At 34.8% G+C, this 22,644-nt stretch overlaps 1 protein-coding gene across 1 annotated transcript; it reads right to left on the minus strand.

Moving 5' to 3' along the window:
* Positions 1-5,684: 5,684 nt before the first annotated feature.
* On the minus strand, positions 5,685-16,335 carry atp1a1b (ATPase Na+/K+ transporting subunit alpha 1b). The gene is made up of 22 exons (XM_026217736.1): positions 16,181-16,335; positions 14,047-14,160; positions 13,904-13,963; positions 13,611-13,814; positions 13,402-13,515; positions 13,118-13,252; positions 12,891-13,008; positions 11,096-11,364; positions 10,707-11,015; positions 10,285-10,419; positions 9,888-10,083; positions 9,623-9,798; positions 9,396-9,532; positions 9,161-9,311; positions 8,118-8,286; positions 7,892-8,046; positions 7,664-7,787; positions 7,224-7,369; positions 6,443-6,573; positions 6,239-6,340; positions 6,062-6,153; positions 5,685-5,906 (listed from the first exon to the last, which is right to left on the minus strand). The coding sequence occupies exons 1-22, from the start codon at positions 16,190-16,192 to the stop codon at positions 5,878-5,880; spliced, it is 3,078 nt and encodes a 1,025-aa protein (XP_026073521.1). The 5' UTR covers positions 16,193-16,335; the 3' UTR covers positions 5,685-5,877.
* Between the last annotated feature and the right edge of the window lie 6,309 nt (positions 16,336-22,644).

Consider the following 22,644-nt stretch of genomic DNA (forward strand, 5'->3'; position numbering starts at 1 on the left):
ATAGAGCAGTAATGGCTGGTAGCCTCAGGTTGTCATAACCTTCTTCACATCTGCTGAGTTTTCAATATGCATAATGGACACTACAGACGTAACTTGATTAAACTATGTGTGATTTTATACAGCTCCTGGTAGGCAATCACATATAACCGTAATGGCTCCATACTGCATCAGCCCACCAGTTCAAGGGATATAGATAATATATACAATAACAATAAATCTTTTCTTGGTGGAATTTCTATTGCAGTTATACTGTTAAATGTAAATTCATAATGAAAGTGTTGTAAAATCGGTGGACTTTACAGCTTAAATTAGTCTTTTATTTTTATTTTTTTATTATTATTATTTATTTATTTATTTTTTTCAAAAAGCTTAAAGACTTTATTGTGGTAAAAAGAAAATAGTCTACATTTGATAAACATTATCTGGTAATCTTTTATCAGGGGAGACTAAGTATATCCCTGTTCAACATACATTTGTATAAATATAAGGCAGCCAAATATCACAATTTAAAATCTTTTTATACAACTAATATACTGTAAATATCTCAATCTTTTTGTTTAATTGTGAATCTCCCTTCAGCTACTTCCAGTTAAATGAAATTAAATAAATGAACAGAAATGTGCTAGCAATGTTCATTCTGTTCAGTCTGTCAGGAACTCTTTCATATAGCAGCAGTTCTGAACACATGATATATAATATTTAACTTCTTTATCATGTCATTATAGTTGAGCATCTGTGTGCATTACATTGGGTCATGTACTGTATGCAAATTTTAAATATATAATATAAAAGTGTCACAGCCTGAAAATGTGCCCTTTATATAAAAAAATAATAATAATTGCCTTTATTTACACATTATGTTTTGAGGGTGCAACTTGGACTGCAAGAAAGGCATAGTCACATTTGAAAAATTACCTGCTGTGAAAAAATATATCACCTTTATTTGAATAAAACAGTGAGCTTCCTGAACTTTAGCATTTTTAGCAGTTAGACGATTAAGCATTTCGGTGGTGTTTACTACGAGCAGCTCTATTAGTCAGGATTTGAAGCTGTAATGTACACTGTAATATCTCTGTGCCTCAGCTGTTCTCTGAGTTTATGATAATTCTCTGCTCTGCTAACAAGCACATGTTAATGCCTGACAGGTTAATGACTGTGTGTTTAGGTGATAAGTGTTTGTTTACAGTTTGACATCCACCGGCAATTCCTTAGCGTCTGTTCTCTAACAAACAGGAAATGACTTCTCTGGAAGTATCATTTCAGAAGATAACTACGTTGCAGATGTGTCAGGCTCTTCAGCTCACACCGGGGGTGTGAAACTCAAAGTAATTGGGATCTGAAGGATTCTGATGATACCTCCTTCTGTCCCGGAGAGTTTATTCAAGGAGGGTGTCGATGATTCATAGCGTCTACTGACACATTAAAATGTCTATTTGTGAACTGCAAATCATTCAAATATCTGTGAAATTGAAAGCTATGAAAAAGCAAGCGTATGTTAGACTGGAAGGTGAATGTGTGAATGAAAACAGTGTCTTCATTAGATGTCATCGAGACATGATCTACGTTCTATTTTATGAACAGGGAATACATAATAGGCTATACCATCGCCAGCAGAGGGCAACAGAGTGTAAAAAAAAACTGAATAAGGCAAGATATATATATATATATTTTTTTACAAACTACCAGTAGCCAAAATTATGTCCACCTTACCCAAACCTTGAAGATGTCACCATGATTTAATATAATTTAAAATGAACATGCATGACCATGTATAATGGAAAATAATCCAATATTATGATTTTATTTATTATTAAGAATTCAATACAACATTTTCACTTAAAGTGCAACTGTACAGGAAAACTGAAGTGAAAATCAAAAATTCAAGGATTGAACTGTAAAAATTAAGTTTTTTGTCATTCATCATATGGGTAAAAACTATTTTCCAAACACTTCAAAATATCTTCTTTTGTGTTTCAGAAAAAAAAAAAGTGTGATGGGTTTGGATGGAATGGCGAGAGTGAGTAAATGATGACAGAATTTACATTTTTGTGTGAACTAATACTTTAACCAGAGGATTTATTTCTGAAAACAACAGGTCCAAAGCAAAGAAAGACCACATACTGTTTCCATATCTTATCTCGTATGTAACTTAGTGAAAACTTAATGTGCCCATTCAAATTATATATAATAAGAGGACAGTGTGTAATAGCACAGTTTGACTTCTGCTGAACAAACAGTACAAAAACAAGAATTCCATGGACACAATGAACAATCATTGAAGAAGAGACACAATTTGATTATTCTTACACCCTTGCTTTAAGAATTCACCTTTGCACCTTCACAAGAATAAATAACATAAAAAATAATTAATTAATAGAATTAAAAATAGAAAACAGTTGCTGTAACATAATTTCATAATTTACTGTATTTTTAATCAAATAAAATCAGCCGGGGTGAACAAAGGATACTTCTTTCAAGAATACACAAAAATTATTATGCTCAATATCAATATGATCAATACGCATAATTCCAGAACTGCTCAAGTTCTAAATTTACCCTGCCCACGAAACCTGTTGCAGTTTGTACTGCTTAGACGTTTCCATTGCCTCATCCTACACTGCGAACCATTCAGCAGACCATATTTTCACATTTATAAGTCAAAAGGCAATATAAATAATGAAATAACCAAATATACTGCCAGGAATCCTATTGCATAGAAGCACAACATTCAAATTTTCAATTAACTCTCCAGTGGCAATCGTTCAAAGCATAAGCAGCATTATTAATAATATAGTATTATCAAAACGTCAATTATGGATTACAGGAACGTCATGAGAAAACTGCTTTCCTGTCCCCTGATTATGTGCTTGTCTGAGAGCGGAGAAAATAAATTAGAATTTCACCACTGAGCTTTTTGCTTAGAGCTGCACTTCATTCTTGTCACGGAGCGATGGGCCTCTGAATCAAGTCCCATTTTCAATCCAACAAAAGCTCTATTCTCTCTAGGCTAGCGGAGTGATGCTGTTACCGCCAAGTCACATTTAGTGGGAAACAATATACGACATTCTGATTAGGAAAAAAGCTAGAGCTTAAACTCAGTGCTTTGGGTTAATAAAGGTATTGACCGACACAATGGGGAAAAAAAGCTCTTGAGGCCTTCTAGGCCTTGACTGCACTGTCCTTCTCAAATTTAAAGTAACACAAAAGAAGAATGTTTAAAGAATCATCATGCAGCTCCATTTTCCATACACCAACAGTTCAGCGTGACCACAGAAAAAAGACCAAAAATACCATACCAGCAGTACATATTAGTCATGTGCTATACAGGCCTGTCTAATTATTAATAATATTCAATTAATATAAATTGCAAATTTTGTGCAAGAAAAAAAAAACTATATACTATGCATAGCCTCAATATCAGTCATTTGCTACTTCAGACTGAAAAACAGACTGATAGTTAAGTAAGCTAGTTGTTCCCTGCCATTTTAATCTAGTGCTGCTTGAAAGCATTTGTTTGTTTACATTCTATAAACTAAAACTCTAAGGATTTTGGTTCTGGTGTGTATTGTTATCACTGTATATACTTGGGGGTATAAAAGTGAGGGAGATCTGAGAAAAAGGAGCTCAACACTTTTGAGAATTAATTGGCTGGTTATCATTATGTGTTAGGGTCGCCTACTGTACCTCAAGTCTCCTATACCTCAGTCACTCTTTAGATTGCAAATTGTAATTCTACATATAATTTGTATTTACTAATGTCCTACATTTCCACAGTAAATAAATCAATATTTAAAATTTTGGTGGGCTTTATTTAACTGTGGATATGATAGAACAATAGAACCTTTATAGGTTTCTAGGTTTTGCATGGGAAAACACACATGCACAAACACACACACACAGACACACACCCACACACACTGATGGAGTTGTGTGGAAAGTTCTCAGTTTTTTGTGTGCTCCTAGTGCATTTTATACTTAAAAAAAAGAAAATAAATAATCAAATAAATATGTCTAATAAATAAATCTAATGATAACCTAAATGCTGCATCCATGCCTGTCACTCACATGCCTCGTATCTCTGCAGGACTCTTCTAATGCTTTGAGAATGCAACCTAAGATTTTAACCCAAGTGCAGCATTTAAGACTACTTAAAATCCAAAATATTTATTTTAATAGGAAATCAGGAAAACTATTACAAAATATAAGGAAATGCCTACAGTATATGATACACATTGACTAAAAAAGGGACAAACTGCATGTGAATAAAACACTCAATGGGTTAACTAGGCACAGGTGTGGAACAAGAAGGTTGACAAGGGGATACATGCAAGTAAAAAAGACAATTAAACAAGACAGAACTGACATGAATGAGAGTAATACTGACCGTGGACCCATCTGGCTGTGTCAGGATCTGGATCTGCCAGATTAGGGTCAGGTGCTGGGTTTGGCATAAACATATGAGGAGCCTTAATTAAATAAAGTGGAAATAAATAAATAAACACTTTCTCTTTCCTTAATCCCTGTCTAGTAGTAATCTGAAAAAAAAAATCTAAAACTTTGTATTACGAGCACTTCCTGTGTTGATTTACTTGTTGTAGTCCTCATTTTATAGTCGGTTTATAGTCGGTAACAGTCACACACACATTGGGTTTCTGTGTTTTATGGGGTTGGTTCATAAATGTAATGCTTTTTAACCTGTACGAACTGTATTTTCTATCCCATTACCCTAGCAGTATTCCGAAAAATAACCCTCACACAAAACTTTCAGCATTTTAAGATTTTTGATCTGTATTCCTGAACAATATGTAAGCTTAACAGTATATATTCAACTACTGACTCACTATGCCAAAATTAATGTTGTTACCCACAGTCACAACAAAGTTGGCTGAGATAAATGTTTAGCATTTCATTTGACTGAAAAAAAAGAAAAAAAAAAAGAAAATTGCATGCACTAATAGACTGAATAAATGATGACAAAGTATTTATCTAGAAGTGGAAAAGGGACATGCATCACTGCCCTTTCATGCTGCTCATGATCAAAACTAATCATACAGTAGACAATATAGTCACAATTTGGAAGATAAAAAGTGGTTGAATTACTGTGCATCTTACGTGGGAAAATGAGTGGTTCGTTTCAGTAATGGTGTGTGTGTGTGTTTAGCCAAATCAATGGGAACACCACTACAGAAGATAACAAAAAGAAGAGTGGCTTAACATTCCAATGGGCTCCAATAAGGACGGAGAGGAAAACACAGGCACATTCTGTTCCTTTAACTCTGAATGAAATAGTTTAGGGCTACTGCTGTGTATCCATGCCAACATGATTCTATTCTTCTGGGTTACTAGGCTCTTAGCCATCTCGAAATCCAGTGAGCAAATTATAACACACACACACAAACACATTCTAGTACAAACTATATAACAAGCAACCTTACCTATCCTTGTCATGTCTCTCTTTTTTTACACCACTGCTTTCAAGTATATTAAAAACATTTATAAACATTAAGAATACATTCATACGCAAGTATAAGTTAACTTTCTTATGTGAATTACACTTGGAAATGTAGTCAACACTGAACAAAAACATCACTGGCACATTTAAAGGTCCATAAGTTGTTCCATACTAACAAGATAACTGACATGTAAGTTTAAAAATGTAGTTATTAAATGAGACCACACTTTTGTGAAGTTGACACAGTTTATTCAAATTCCACAATTAAAAAGTTTTTCAAGACTATATTTAGCAAGTCAGCAGAATTCTTAGCACTACAATCATTCTATATAAAAATATTTAAAAATGTGTATGTTAAATTCTGAACAGCAAAACTACTGTTACACCACAAATATAACACAGTGAAGTAGTGCTAACATGATGGTCTAGTAGTATGTCTCTCTTTCCACCCAACCTGCAAAGAAATAAAAACTTATTTTTACCTTTACAGTTGAAAAATATAAAACAATGTACTCATTCAGTGCTTAAACATACATTGGTATACTATTCATTTGTATCCTACAACACAGTACAAACTGGTTTAAAACAAGGTTGCAATTTCCTGATTACCTCCGGGGTTCCGTCTAAGGATGAGCTTTCTGATTTCATCATAAATAAAGATGAGAAGAGAGTACGGGAGGGCACAGAACCACCAATTGAGCCTGTAGATAGAGCACAGAATATAAACCAAAGAAGCAGCCAAGAACAAACTGCATATTTATTTTCTACAAATATATTTTATCCTACTTGAGTGGGTACATTCTGAGAGCCACATCCATGCCAGGGCAATAAGACAAGAAAGCCGCCAGGGCTGTTTCCTCAAACAATCCAAAGATCAAGATTTTGTTCCTTGTAGGACAAAAATGCAGTAAACAGACAGTGAATAAAAGAAAATCTCCTCAAACACATGGTTTACACTTATTTGGAGCTCATCTGTTCTTCCAGACTCACTTCATTCCCTGCTGGAAGACAGAATTACGCCTGGTCTTGCAGATAATCAGATCGGCCCACTGCACGATCACAATACTGGCGAAGAATGCTGTGTGGCAAGTGAACTCCACAATCTTTCTCTGTTCATATGTCTGAAAAAACATAACATTGTTTTGATCTAAATGCTAATGCACACCTAAATTGACTAACTGTTGACTACATTCAATTTTAGCTGATATACAGTACCGGTCAATAGTCGGTAAGATTGTTTTTAAAGAAATGAATACATTTATTCAGCAAGAATTCATTAAATTGATCAAAAGTGACAGTAAAGACATTTATAATGTTCCAGAAGACCTTTATTTGAAATAAATGCTGTTTCCGAAAGAATTCTGGGAAAAAAAAGTGTCACCGTTTTCTCAAAAATATTAGGCAACACAGCAGTGATAATTACAAATGTTTTTTTAGCATCAAATCAGCATATTAGAATGATTTCTGATGGATCATGTGACAGTGAAGACTGGAGTAATGGCTGCTGATAATTCAGCTTTGGCATCACAGGAATAAATTGCATAAAAATAAATACAGCCTTGGTGAACATGAGAAGAGACTTCTTTAAAATAACATTAATAATTTTACCCATCCTAAACAGTTTCGTATGAATTTAAAAGCACTTCCTCTTTTGGGAATACATAGTAGTTGCACTTGCACTAAGCATATTTGTTATCCAAAACAACGCTCTTTAGAATAAAAATGTAGCAAATTTATGGTTCACAGCTGTGAAGTAATTCATAGTACCTACCCATTGTTGCCCATAACTGTCCTCCAGGTCATTCATATGCTTGTCATCCCAATATACACGAATTCCTAGAAGTCTTGATGGCAAAAAGCCATTCTCAGCAAGAATGACAAAGTATGTGAAGAATCCAGCCAGAGCCTGAATCATACCTGCACAACAAGATAAAATCTTGCATTAAAGCTATTTTCAAAATGTGAAGCCATTTTCACATTTTGACATGAATAGCTTTTATATGATACCATGTTAGTCAGGAAAAACTTGGATCAACATACTAATTTAGCACCTGATCAAATTTCATTAAAAATGAATGAATGGATTCTGGAAAATTCTTCTTGGATGTGTTCTCTAGGAAATTTACTCATAACTTGTTTTGTTTGTTTTTACTTTTAGAGCGATGCTCTACCATTTTGGATACTGAAACAAAGCCACACAATAGCACCTACCTATCTGTCCATATGCAATGCTAATAAGTCTTTCATTCACCAATTTGTCTGTTTTAGGGTTTCTGGGCTGCCTCTTCATGATATCACTCTCAGCAGCCTCGTATGCCAGAGAAATAGCAGGAGCCTTGCACAAACAAAACAAAATGATTAACTGTCATCACTTGTAGAGATAAAGTACCAAATGCAAGTGTGAAGAAAAAAAAATAACCCAGTGAGTTCTGCACTGACCATGTCTGTTCCCAGGTCGATACACAGAATGGTAACAGTTCCTAGAGGTAAGGGGATGTTGGCGATAATGAAGAACAGGAAGGGTGTGATCTCAGGGATGTTACTGGTCAGGGTGTAAGCAATGGACTTCTTCAAATTGTCAAAGATCAGCCGGCCTAGTGTGGAGAGAAAACACTAATAAAGGAGTCAACAACATTGAGAAGACATGAAAAAAGGTCTCCCGTACCTTCCTCTACACCTGTGACAATTGATGCAAAATTGTCATCCAGGAGGATCATGTCAGCAGCCTGTTTGGACACATCTGAGCCAGCAATGCCCATAGCAACACCAATATCAGCCTTCTTCAGTGCTGGAGAATCATTCACACCATCCCCTGTTACAGCCACAATGGCTCCCTTTGGAACAGAAATGGTTATATATTTATGTATGTATACATGTATGCTTAACATTAACCCCAAATTGCAATTTTCTAAACATTTTCTAACAGTTTTGCTGCTTAATATTTTCATGAAAACTGTGAAACACTTTTTTTAAAAGAACACTTACTGTTTTCGAATCCCTTCTGCCGTTCTCCGGGTCTAGCGGTAGCACTTTAGCTCTAGCTTAGCATAGATCATTGAATCTGTTTAAATTGTTAGCATCTCACTCAGAAATGACCAAAGAGATACTTTTCCTATTTAAAACTGAAACGACTCTTCTGTAGTTACATTGTGTACTAAGACTGACGGAAAATTAAAAGTTGTGATTTTCTATGCTGACATGCCAGAATTATAGTATAGTTCCTAGCCATATCAGCCTTAAAAAAATTCAACTTTTCATTTTCCGTCAGTCTAAGTACACGATGTAACTACAGAAGAGACAAGTTTTAAATATGAAAAATATAAAAACTCTTTGGTCAGTTTTGAGCGAGATGCCAACAGTCTAACCAGATTCAATGATCTATGCTAAGCTACAGCTAAAGTGCTACCTCCAGACCTGGATATCGGATGAACTGTTTAACTCTAGGGGAGTTGGAAAATGAGCATATATTCAAAAAATAGTGGAGTGTTCCTTTAAGGATTGAATAAAAGTATTAATCTACTTCTGTAAAGTACATAAAAATATTTAAGTTGCCTCTTTATTTTAGAAAGGGGATTCCTCACAAGGGGGATCATATTTGGTGATCTTTGGAATCAAAAAGTTAGGAAACCACTGTTCTGAAATTTCTAATTGAAGTATTTAGTACACAACAGTCCATTATTTAGATTTATTCAGAGGTTCAATGATTACCTGACGTTGACACCCCTCAACAATAATAAGTTTCTGCTGTGGGGACGTTCTGGCGAACACAATTTCTGTGTGGTACTTCAGAATATCATCTAACTGTTCAGCTGTGAGGTCCTTCAAGTCTCCACCATGAACCACACAGGCCTTTGCATCTCTGAAAAGAGAGCATTTTATTGACTTATTGGCTTAATGTAAGGGAAAATTAAGAGTAAAATGTTTAGTAAAACTAACACAATACCTGGGATTGACCTCATTGACAGGGATATTCAAGCGAGCAGCAATGTCTTCCACAGTCTCATTACCCTCAGAAATAATCCCAACACCCTTTGCTATGGCTTTGGCAGTGATTGGATGGTCACCAGTTACCATGATAACCTAACAGTTGAGAAATATATGTAAACATATGTAAACTTTAATTATATAATAATTTCAGGACATTGTAATGGATTTGCATCTCTGCTTTACCTTGATTCCAGCACTTCTGCATTTGCCCACAGCATCAGGTACAGCAGCACGTGGAGGGTCGATCATTGACATGAGACCCACAAAGCACAGATTCTCAGTAGGGAAATTCACATCTTCAGTATCAAACTGGAAGCCTTCTGGAAATTGTTCATCAGGGAGGTAGAAATGGCAGAATCCTGTTGGACAAGAATGTGAATGATCAGTTCACAGTGTTCTCATGTGAACTCACAACGTTTCTTTGAAGAAGCAGCTTTTTCTATTTTACCTAAAACTCTTTCTCCAAGGCCCCCGAGCTCCAGATAAGCATTCTGAAAGGCTTCTTTCATTTCATCATCCAAAGGTTGCTCCTTCCCTTGGAACAATATAGTAGCACAGCGGTCCAGGATTCTCTCTGGGGCTCCTTTCATCACCAGCAGGTGTTTAGATTCTGTGCAACCATTTGGGTTCTTGTGCACTGACAGCTGCCAATGCAAGCAAAGCACCATATAATCTCAGATAAAGATGAGAGATGTTTTTTATTAGTAGTATCAGGGCTGTCAATTTAACTTGTAAGTTAATGGCATATTTAATATTTTTGAATTGGAATTCTTTATTGACTGACATCCTAAATGAAAACCTTTTTTTGTATTATAAGTAGCGATGCAAGATCCTAATTCCAGTACCTGATATTTGTTTGTAGAGTTGAAAGGGATTTCTGCCACTTTGGTGTACTTGTCTCTCATTTCTTTCACCGATCCACAGCAAAGCTCAATGCATTTCAGAAGAGCAGATTCAGACGCATCACCAGCAACATCTCTCTAAACATTTAACCACACAAGTGAGAAGTATATAAAAACATATTTTATAAACAATATCTAAAATGAAAAGATGACATACGTGACATTATTTGAGGGGACAAATGTATATAATGTATATCCTTATATATTTGTTCTTTCAGAAATAAATTAATATGTTTTTTTGACAAACACAAATTGCATCTTTAAAAAAGCAGATCCCCACCAAAAGTCATATAACTTTTGCAGTGACCTACACCCTGTGACACATGTTAGTCATATAATTGCTGTGCATCAAATCAAAAACTAACCTTCAGAATTGGCACATCTGACTGTTCTGCCAGAAACACAGCCCTGTTGCAGAGCCCAGCAATACGAGCCAATGATTCCCAGGTGGCTGAGCTGCGGTCAAAGGAGGTCCCGCTCTGATTCTCTGTGGTGTCAGCCTCATGGATCTGGTTATCAAACCACATGTGGGCTACGGTCATGCGATTCTGCGTTAATGTGCCAGTTTTATCGGAACAGATGGTTGAGGTTGAGCCCAGTGTTTCAACAGCCTCAAGGTTCTTAACCAAACAGTTTTTCTTAGCCATGCGTTTAGCTGTGAGGGTGAGACAAACCTAAAGAACAAAAAAAGAGAGTAGGTGTCATGCAAATATTGGGCGTAATCTTCAAACAAAGTAAGTTTAAACTAACTAACCGTGACTGTAGCGAGAAGACCTTCAGGCACATTGGCCACAATGATGCCAATAAGAAAGATGACAGCCTCCAGCCAGGAGTAACCAAGAACGAGAGACAGAATAAAGAAAGAAACGCCCAGGAAGACAGCCACGCCTGTGATGATATGGATGAAGTGCTCAATCTCAATGGAGATGGGGGTGCGCCCAACCTCTAGTCCAGACGCAAGTGTGGCAATTCGTCCCATTACAGTACGGTCTCCGGTGCTAATGACGATGCCACGTGCAGTACCTATAACAAATGTGAAGTGTAAGATGAGAAATAGAGGACACCAAAGCATCGGGCTGTTATTCAAAAATTTCAAATGTAAAATAGACACATATATGAATGGGTGTCCTATATTTGGAATTTCTGCTCTACATTTAATCTATTCAAGTAAACACACACTGTGACTCATTAAAGACTCATTAAACTGATCAAAATTGACGGTAAAAACGCTTTTTACAATAGATTTCTATTTCAAAATGCTGCTCTTCTGAACTTTATATTAAACAATATTATATATTCCAACATTTCAGTTGTGATATAACTTGCATATGTGAATTTTGAATAATTTTCATTTTAGATACATCTCTAGTTACTTTGTCTATTTTTGTTTTGCCAACAAACGTAGCTGAAAATAGCTAGAACTATAGAAATACAGTAGAAATAGCAACACCATAGAATTAATCATTGGCATTACATTGTTTCATTTATAAGCAAATCAGTGTTTTTTATTGAATAGGTTGAGTCATTGACTCACTGATTGAAATGTATTTGCAAAAAATGTATTTTATGTCCATCTGCTTACCACCAGGGTATCCAAGATGTAGGTCACTTTGTTTCTTCAGTAGAACACAAACCAAGATTTTTAGCTCAAACTGTTGCAGTCTATCAGTTTTACAATGTAAGTAGATGGGAATCATGGCTAAAACATAATAAAAATATATATATATATCATACACAAACAAAACCAAATTAAACCCTGCAGCTCGTGACGATACATTGATGTGTAAAGAAACAAAACAATCGGTCTGTGCAAGAATCTGAACAGTATTAATTACATTTTTTACCTCTGATTCATGCAATGTCCAAACTGTTAGAATTCTTCTAAGTGTGTCCTGTTGTGCGCGACCTCAGCAGCAGGCGCCTGAGGCATCTTCTTCTTCTTGCTTTATGGCGGATCGCAGACTTGTAAGTGCAAAACTGCCACCTATCTCTCAAGTGGACCATTGACACTCCTAATTGAGATTTTAGATAAGAGTGTCAATGGTCCACATGCTTAGAAGAGTTCTAAAAGTTCGGACATTGCATGAATCAGAGGTAAAAAAAAAAAAATATATTGTTTTGTGTCTTTACACATCAATGTATCGTCACGAGCCGCAGGGTTTCATTTGTTTTTTTTGTTTTTTTTTTGTTTTGTTTTTTATTGTATGTTTTAGCTGTGATTCCCATCAACTTACATTATAAGTCTGAGAGACTGCGACGGTTTGAGCTAAAAATCTGTGTTCTACAGAACAAACAAAGTCACCTACATCTTGGATGCCCTGGAGGTAAGCAGACAAACATAAAATTTTCATTTTGGGGTGAACTATCCCTTCAGGACAATCATTTGTCACCACCTAATGTCAAAGTGAGCAATAATAAAATAAAAGTATAAATATAAAAATATGAAATAATATGAAATAAATGTAATTATAATGAAGTCTACTAGATTTTTAAGAATAGGTGTAAAAACACTTTATTCAACATCTGTAGTGAATGAGAATATAAAATACCTTCTACACAGTTGGTGGAGAAGAAAGCAATATTCCTGGTCTCTAGAGGATTATCATTTGAGAAATCCGGGGAACGTGTCTGAGGCTCTGATTCTCCAGTCAGAGAAGAGTTATCCACCTTAAAACACCCAATTTAAGAGCTATTTTTATATAATGTCACTGCCACAGCAAGGAAATGTGATGTTCACACTACACTGATCAGGCCAGATATAGCGGCTCGTAATAACCTTGCAGCCATGGGAGGCTATGATTCTCAGGTCAGCAGGGATCCTGTCACCACCTTTTACCTCCACCAGATCACCAACTACAACCTCTTCAGCATTGATATGATTCTTCTCACCATCACGGACAACCAATGCTTGCTAGAAAGGAAAAAAGATTAATCTGAACCAAACATTCATAAGGATATAAAACTACAATTTATTTATACATTATTATACATTAGTTTATTCGATTTCAAGAAAAATTCAATAGCAAAAATAACTAAACTAAAAAATAAAATAAAAAATACCTGGGGAACCAAATTCTTGAAAGAGTCCATAATTTTTGAGCTCTTAGCTTCTTGATAGTATGAGAAACAGCCAGTGACAATCACCACAGCTGACAGCACAACTCCCAAATACAGCTGCATTGCAAAAAGGGATAAACAATACTAGGTAATTAAAACATATCTAGGAAGCAGAACACACATTTAAATATTTTTTTTCAGCATCCACTCACATTGTCATTGGCTGGCTCATCTTCCATTGCTGCCTGAATGCCATATGCAAGAAAGCAGAGAAGGGCACCAGTCCACAACAGCATAGAGAAGCCTCCAAACATCTGCTTACAGAACTTTACCCACTCTGGGGTGGTTGGAGGTGGAGTGAGGGCATTCGGACCATCACGGGCCAGAATCTCTGCTACACGGGCGCTTGTGAGACCCTGGTTAAGTCAAAGAGAAGACTATGTTAGTTATTAATCACTAGATTTCATAAAAGAAAAACACACTTGGAGACATTTGGTGAACTTACTCTGCTCAAGTCTGTGCCATATTTACGGTGGAGCTCTTCCAAAGTCAGTTTGTGATCATCCTGAAATAGATTGTATACAGAAAGACTCAGTTTTGGAAAAATTATCAGTGTACCATATTGACCAAAGCTAAGTAAAGTCTTACCAAATTCACTTCTTTTTTTAGCTCATCCATATCTTTCTCCTTTTTCTTGTTTTTGTTCTTTTTCTTTCCTCCTTGCTCTGACGTTGCCGCCAGCTCGTACTGGTCCCGTCCATCCTGAAATAGATGTTCGAAACATCAAATAACAACCTTGTAAGATCTTGTTACTGAGTCAATTGTTTATGGAGTAAATATTGTGGAAAAAGGTAAAGAAATAATTCACCTAAAACAAATAAAATAAAATAAAATAACCCCAAAACAAAATAAAATGAAACAAAATAATTAAATTAAATTAAATTAAATTCAGTCGGTGCTTACTTTCATGTTGTTTCAAACCCATTTTACTTTCTTTTATGGTACATACAATGAGAAATTCTAAAGACTGTGCTGCTAACAATTTTTCACGGTTTCTAAGCTTTAAATTTTAAGCTTTCAAGTTTTCAAGCTTCTAAAAAGGTTCAAAAAGCAAAACTGAATTGATTTGTGCACTAAATTTTTCAAGTTATCACTTTTATGATGCCTTTATTGTGCTTTACATACTTTCTGAATCTTGAACCTATTACATTGTACCTCCTGTGGTGAATATGAGAGCAAGCCCAACTATCTGATTACTAAAACATATTCAAACTGCTGCCAAGCTCCTGAGTTGTCAAGGATCTTTTATGTATTTCGAAGTGATCAGTTTTTTCTTGACGTGATCTTCTACATAGCATGCACAAATCTAATAATGTTCTGTGGCAGAGGGCCAATCTCAGCTAGTGACATGGAAGGAACCATGTCACATTGGCTTCTTTCCAATCAAAAGAAATAAGCAGAAGCAACAAAGCCTTTTCCCTCAGTACATTTAATTTCCCAAAGAGAACGCGAGTAAGCAAAGCTGGGAGTATCATTCGTTTTTCTCGGAATATCTGTTTAGTTTCACATATCCGCAAACATGCAACAGATAAACACCCACACAAAGTGTTCATGTTTTATTCACCTGTTCAGTTCAGAGTACAATTGTTGCCTTAGGCAAACACGTTAAGCCACCTTAGTAGCAACACACACAGGAGTGTGATAGGATCAACTGTTTGTGAGAATGAAAAATGAATTTGAGGATTGTTTGGATCTGATTTCATTGTATGACCTCAAAACAAATTCTCACCAGTTGTAAACAGTCCCAATTAACACAGCGGTTTGGTTGTACTGTGAAAGAACCTTTAAGTCGACATTATGAAAACAGCTGCAGCACATTAGGAGGCATAAAGTAACTGCATCTTGACGTATTTCCTCTATTCTTATTACACAGGATTAGTAAAGTTTTGTGGTAATTCAGGAGCACTGACCTAGATAAATCACACCATGTTCTTAAGGGAAGGAGTGAAAACATCACTCTAAAACAACAACCTGGGGCTCAAGAAATAGTTAGGAAGTAAGGGAAAAGCCTAAATACTACACTACACAAGAACAAATCTATATCTATCTATCTATCTATCTATCTATCTATCTATCTATATATATATATATATATATATATATATATATATATATATATATATATATATATATATAATGTTGAAAGTTATTAGCAAAACTAATTCCTGATTCCACAAGTATGCAAATAAAGCTATAAATAGTGATGAATAATGATGAGAACGGCAAGTACTGCACAGGTCATACTGCAGCCTACTACACTCCTACTTTTCATTCAGCAATCATAGCATTAGAAAACTCCAACCGCACAATTACACAAAATTGAATCTGAAACACACATAAAAAATGTTTTGTCTTGTTTAAAATATATATGTATAGATCACTTACCACAAATATCACAGCCTTTTATATATATTCAATTTGGTTTCAGACTTTTTGGTCTTATGTACATAAATGCATATTTGGTGTGTGTTTGTGTGTATAATTTTATAACAGCCATACATTTAAGATAAAATATAGCCTAATATATTAATAATATTTTCGTTTAAGTTATACAAAATTCGTGGTAACGCCTAGTTATTTATTACAGCTGATATTTGTCACCAGCGATTTTCGTATACTCAATATAATACTTATATTTCTGAAAATATCCGTCATAAGTGCATCTCCCTAAATATATGCTTCAAATTAAGCACGTACAGTTATTGAAACATATTTTACTTACCCCAACTCCCATTTTCGCTTGTGAACGGCGGCTGTGCTACTTCACGTTCACTTTCAAAACCCCTTTCAAGTGTGTAGAGCAGAACATCAGATCATCAGCGGGTCTGCTGCAGCTCAACTCATATACCGTATGCGAGTCTCAATCACACGTTTGTGTAGAAACGGAACAACCAATAGGAAAATAGCAGCAAATTCTTTGTGTAGCCTGTGTGTCTGTGTGTGCGCGCAGAAGGGAAGTCTAATTCTAAGGTCTGAATCCATTGAGAGACAACGTTCTTTTTTATTACTCTAAATAGTTAGGTGAAATTCACAGTAGTAGCTTGCCTGCCTGGAATAAAAAAATAAAAAAAAATAAAAAAAAAACCCCGGATAAAATCGACTTTGACTTTAATGTTAATCAAATGTTAATTAACCAAAAAGTTTGTATTTCATTTATTACAGTAGCCTATAGGCTGCAGTAACGGTTAAAGTTAATATATTTTTAAAATGTTTTTAAAATAAATCTCTTCTGCTCTACTTGCATTTATATATATATATATATATATATATATATATATATATATATATATATATATATATATATATATATATATATATATATATATATATATATATATATATATATATAATAGTTATATTGTGAAGTATTATTCCAACTTTGAAGAACTGTTGAATTATAATTTTTTTTTTAAAAATAACTATATTTAAAATAAAAATATTAAAATGATATTTATCCTGCAATAGCAAAACTTAATTTTCAGCAGCTATTAATTCAATCTTAAGTGTCACAAGATCCTCAATAAATTATTTGAATGTTGATTTTATTAGTTGGTGAACAATAAAAATAAATAAATAAAAAAATAAAAATATAAATATAAATTATTCCAATCTTTTGAGAAATAATTTTATAAGAATAGTAAAATTATGTAGGCTTTTTTATGATGCACAAAAAATAACTAAATGATTAAAGATGTATAAGGAGTGATAACCATAAACAATTAATACAAATCCAGCAATGAACAAAAAATACTGGAAAAAAAATATAACACACACAGACACACACGCGCAGAATAATATATATTTAGTAGGTGTGCCAAAATTGCAGAAAAAACTAAAATCCAATGCTTTTCCATTATTGTTTTTTTTTTTTTTTTCTCCCTTGCATGTTTTACACTGCTTCTGAGGAAACCATGACAATGTGGGAAACCAAGAAACGCGCCAGGAAACCTCAAGTGGCAAAAAGATAATACAATCCTGCTGTTGATCTGTATACTGTGGAGCCAAAGTGGAGCTGCCGTTCAGTCCTGTACTCGTCCTATAACATTATAAGTATTATGCAACGTCAGAATTGTTAGCTTATGTCTAAATACTATTGCATGTTAAAGCCGTTGCTCTGTAAATCTGAAAGCTTAAAATTAGGTCTTACAACCTATTATGCAAGAGCTTTGGCAGTAATCTGTGTATATAGCTAAGCTGCGCTTTTCTGACACCAAGCATTCGTAAATGCCTGAGAAAAATCATTCACACACAAGAGAATGAGCTGCGGATGATTTGAAGCGAGACCATTTTGACGAGTTTTCCAATTTCATTTAATGCATTGCTTTTATTTTGTGTGTAAGCCTGTGATTACAAATGGTTCTCTGTGCTGTTTTATCTGTTTATGCCAGAAGGACACAGATGCTACCTTAGACAAATGCATTGTAATTCTCCCCTTTCAGTCCCTTTGATCTGATACAAATCCATTAAATGTATTTCTCTTGTTGGGCCATATCAAAGACCCGCTGTTCTTTCTTGATCTCCGTCTAGGTCGCATTCATCCTCTCCCCATTTCAGATGTCTTTAGAAATCCAAATTTAGACCACACACACACACCTTTTTAAATGGATCCTATACAGTAAACAAACACAAATGTGTCATGCTATGGACAAGGTTTCAGATAACACCCTCCACCTGCACTAAGATACAATGGCCACTGTTACGTTCTGTCATTTGATGGACAAGCCATTTCTTCTTTCCTAGAAGAGCACCAGTGCTACTGGGCATTATGTCTGAGATCGAATGACCTCCCTTTACTGATGCCGTTTTGTAATGACGTGTCAAATCCTGTCAGACAATAAGAAAATGAATTACTGGGGATGTGACCTGACCCATGACAGCAAAGAGAATGACACTTCATATTACATGGCATATCAAACATCTGGTTTGACAAAATGCATCTTTATGAATGCAAAACAGATGCTTAAATCTGCATATAGTGGAACTACTATTCATTTTTTATTTTATATACAATGGGAAAGAGACAACGTTGTATCAAAGGCATAAATATGTTGATTGGCTTTATGATTTTGGATACAAAATGTCAGCATTGAATTTTATTGCTCATAGTTTCATGGTAAAAGTATCCTGTTAAATTGACAGTGGATAACTGGCTGTATTGCAAAAAAATACAAAATAAAAATACTGCATGAAATAAAGAAATATGGTGACATTGTTTAAGATATTACAGGATAACTTTATATTTTACAGCTATACATTTGTAATTTATGCTTTTAATAAAAATAAATATTTTACATAATTAGATTTTACATTCAGTTTATAATTTAATAATGACAGAATATTAATTATGGGTAAACTACACTTTTTATTAACTATTAAGTACAGTATTAACTTTATATCAGATGTTTCAACAAACATACCGAGGTAATAATACAAATAAGACAGTTGTTGACATAGTAAGTATATATAGAGCTAAGACAATTATTACAATTTGCTATTGGAAGAATCTGATAAGAAATGTTCGAGTTTTTATTTTTTACAGACTTTGACATCTTTGCATCTAAAATTCAGGAAAATAAATATTCAGCTCAAAAACAAAGCATAAACAAAAAAAAATCTCTTCCCATATTTCTCTCTTTCAACATTGACTGGGTTTCCCAAAGCACTCACTTAAATGTCATACTCTAGTAATCATACTCCTTGCTTACTCCTTTAGTTTCTGTTTGTCTTTGTGTATTTGTAACTGTCAGTCTATATCTGTGTCAACGGTAGACACTTCATCTTTACGTCAGTCCCATTGTCACGCAAGCCCTTCTCCTTTCCTCTGCACACAACCAAACTCCATGAATTTCTCTCTATCAGAGCACCTGTCACAGATGTCTTATCTGTCTCTTAGACTGTGCCACTCAATCTTGTTTTGATGCCAAACATCTTCGATTTAAGCCATTTGATGTTAGCTCCGTCTCCAGCTCTGAAAGATGCAACAGATGTGGAAGTATCTCAAACTGAATATAACAGACAGTCACATTATTCCCATTAAAGGAATAGTTCCCCAAAACTGAGAATTCTGTCATGATTTACTCACTCTCTCATTTTTCCAAACCCGTATGCTGTTATCATATACACACACACACACACACACAAATATATATCCAATTTTTATTAAAAGCAGTCCATGTGAATCATGCACTCCATTTCAAGTCCACCACATATGGCATATATATATATTTTCAGATATACTTTTAAATATATTTCTGTATACGTAAAATATACAAAAAAGTTTAAAGATATTTATAAACATTTTCTATAAATGTTATAATTGTATAACCAAATTAAAGTTATTTACTTAATATTATATTATATATATTTTAATTAACTTAGTTGTAGCATTTCCACAAAAAAAAAAAAAAAATTCTTGCCCAATTATATATATTTTCAATATAAACAAAATTTAACCAAAACATATATATCCAAAATGTATTTTAAGATCTGAAATGTCTTTTTTCCCACCATATTACATATTACAAAATGCAGTGCAATATATTTTGACATTTGAAATTTAAATATATATATATATATATATATATATATATATATATATATATATATATATATATATATATATATATATATATATATATATATATATATATATATGACATGCATTTTCAAAAGGCATGGAGTATAACATACAAATTGTATAGACAAATCTTATGGCATTTCTGCTTTTTTGGAGCTTTTAATAGCTTAACATCCAACATCATTATACATTTTTCTTTGAATGGATGTTTATAGATGAAAAATGCAGCATACAGGTTTTAAATGACACAAAGATGATTCAATAATGACAGAATTTTAATTTTGGGCAACAATATTATTTTGTATTCTAGCTTAGTTTATATATCTTGCACTCAGTGGTAATGTTTACACTACATGTGGTTGAGTAGAAGCAGAGAATATGTTTGCATTTGACATTTTTCAACGGGGTTATTCCTCAAGCCTTAACATAATAACCCTTGCCACCAACATGACAGAATGTTGCCTCACACTGAAACCATTATGCCATCTTCCCAGCAGGATGTTTCGCACAATAGCCCCTTTTCAAAGTGAGCGTGAAAGAAAGCGTGTAACAAAGAGTGAAAGAGAGGGTCACTATGCCGCCATCCAAGGGAATGTTCCCTCACTCATTTACTGAGGCAGTTGCAGTGCTCTCCTTTGCTTAAGTGCCCTCACTGAGCTCAACCTACCTCAAGGGCAATTCATGTTTAATAGCACATAATGCAAAATGTGACTGATTTTTATTGGATACCAGTGTTATCACAGTAATCAGACTATCAGAATTAGTAGAGTAAAGGAGATAGAGAGAACATGAAAATGTGAAAGAAGGATAGAGGGAAGATGAGGGTCTCCTAATCTATTGCAATGCATGAGAGAGTGCCTGGCACACAAGACAAAGAGCCGCTTGTTTCTTGAAATTTACTGCTAGTGAAAAAGACTGCATTAAAACACAGGGCACAACAAATAAACACAAATGGAGCTATATGCACAAAACTGGCCTAAAGGGCAGAACTTTCCAATATGGTTGAAAGAGAAGAGTGAGGAAGTTTAGTCTTTCCAGAAGTGTTACGAAGACACTTGTTAAATGTATCCTGCATAAAGTTAATCCTAATTGAAACGTACATACCATGAACACACTGTTTAGAAGTTTGGCATCATTAAAAATGTTTCATGTTTATTTATTTATTTAAAACAGCTATTTACAGTATATGTTTTCTGATGGACTTACTGATGCTCAGTTCTGCCGATGAAGGCTGATGAAGAAGAGAAACATGCTTTTAGCTGCCATAATTGTGTAGTTATGGCATCTAGCAGAAGGAGCTAATGGCTGAAGCTAACAGGCTAAACACTGACCACCCAAGTAAAACACACAACAGCTGAGTGAACTATATCATGTATTTTTTGCCAGGGGGTCAAAGTTTGTCTGATTAGCATTGGAAGTAAGCCCCTACTTCTAACTATTTATATTTTTTTAGTCAGTAGCTAAAACGGGTCCATTTGCAACGCATTTACTCACAGCTTGCATATCTCTATAACAGAAATGTCAAGTCAATTCACCTTTATTTATATAGCACTTCATACGATATGATTGAGTCAAAGCAGCTTCACAGTGTCAAACAGGAAAAACTTGTGCTGAAAATCCAAGAGGACAATAGAAAACAGTGAGTATATTCTTTAAAGTAAGTCCATTGTTGATGCAGTGATATCACTGTCCAGCTTCGTTCAGTTCTTTTTTTTCAATAGTGTCTGTGCAGTCAAGTCAACAATGTAGCCAGAAAATGTGTCAAATGAATGAGCTAAAGCCACCAGTGGCAAAAACAAAAACAAAACTCCAATGGGTGACGGAAATGAAAAAGAAAATCCTGAGAGAAACCAGGCTCAGTCTCTTCTTGCCAGATGAAACCAGCATGGTGTGGTTTAATTCCAGGCTGCAGATTGAGCAGAGACCTATGGTTCTCGTGGTTTTTAGGTGAACGAGGTCTTCACAGGGGACCTGTATCTAGAATTTGTCTAGTTGACATTGTCTTTGTTGACATTCAGGAACTGGATATGGACTGTATCCTGGTAACTGCAATGACCATCTGATCTGGATACAGACTGGATCTGGGTGGCTACGTTGACCTCAGAATATGAATAAAACAGATTAATATTAGCACAAATGGCATTGTTCTTACGATGTTATCAAGAACATTGGGTGTTATGGGACATGTTCCCAGTTCCGGGTGACCTACTGTAATTAATGCAGCCTAACAATCCTTTAACAGTTCTGAATTATAGAAAAGTGATTTGTGTGTTATGTATATGTCAGGTTAAAGAGATGGGCTTTGGATTTAAACTGCCTCAGAACAATAACAATGCTAAGTAGATTGTCCCAGAGTTTGGTAGTGTAAAACTTGGTCTATTTTAGTTATAATATCGGTTATTGTTTTCGTGAATGTGTGTTTTACTTGTGGCCCCCATGACGTAATGCTCCCTCCCCCACCCAATTCTATATGTTGTTGAGGGGGCCAGCTTCACGTGTTTGCCTGGGGCTCCTCAGCGACAGCCTTAGACCATGTCTACAGTATGAGTGCACTAGCACCTCACCATAAGGTGTTCACAAGTAAATCGGTTGCCAGTCTGTGCCAGTAA

Source organism: Carassius auratus, chromosome 34 (genome assembly GCF_003368295.1).
Source record: "Carassius auratus strain Wakin chromosome 34, ASM336829v1, whole genome shotgun sequence".
NCBI lineage: Eukaryota > Metazoa > Chordata > Actinopteri > Cypriniformes > Cyprinidae > Carassius > Carassius auratus.

Excerpts from the sequence above, each read along its gene's own strand:
- atp1a1b (XM_026217736.1), bottom strand. Across the intron at positions 10,420-10,706 it reads CAGATGTGCCAATTCTGAAG|AGAGATGTTGCTGGTGATGC; the intron begins GTTAGTTTTTGA and ends TTAAATGTTTAG. Across the intron at positions 7,370-7,663 it reads CATTGCATATGGACAGATAG|GTATGATTCAGGCTCTGGCT; the intron begins GTAGGTGCTATT and ends CTTGTTGTGCAG.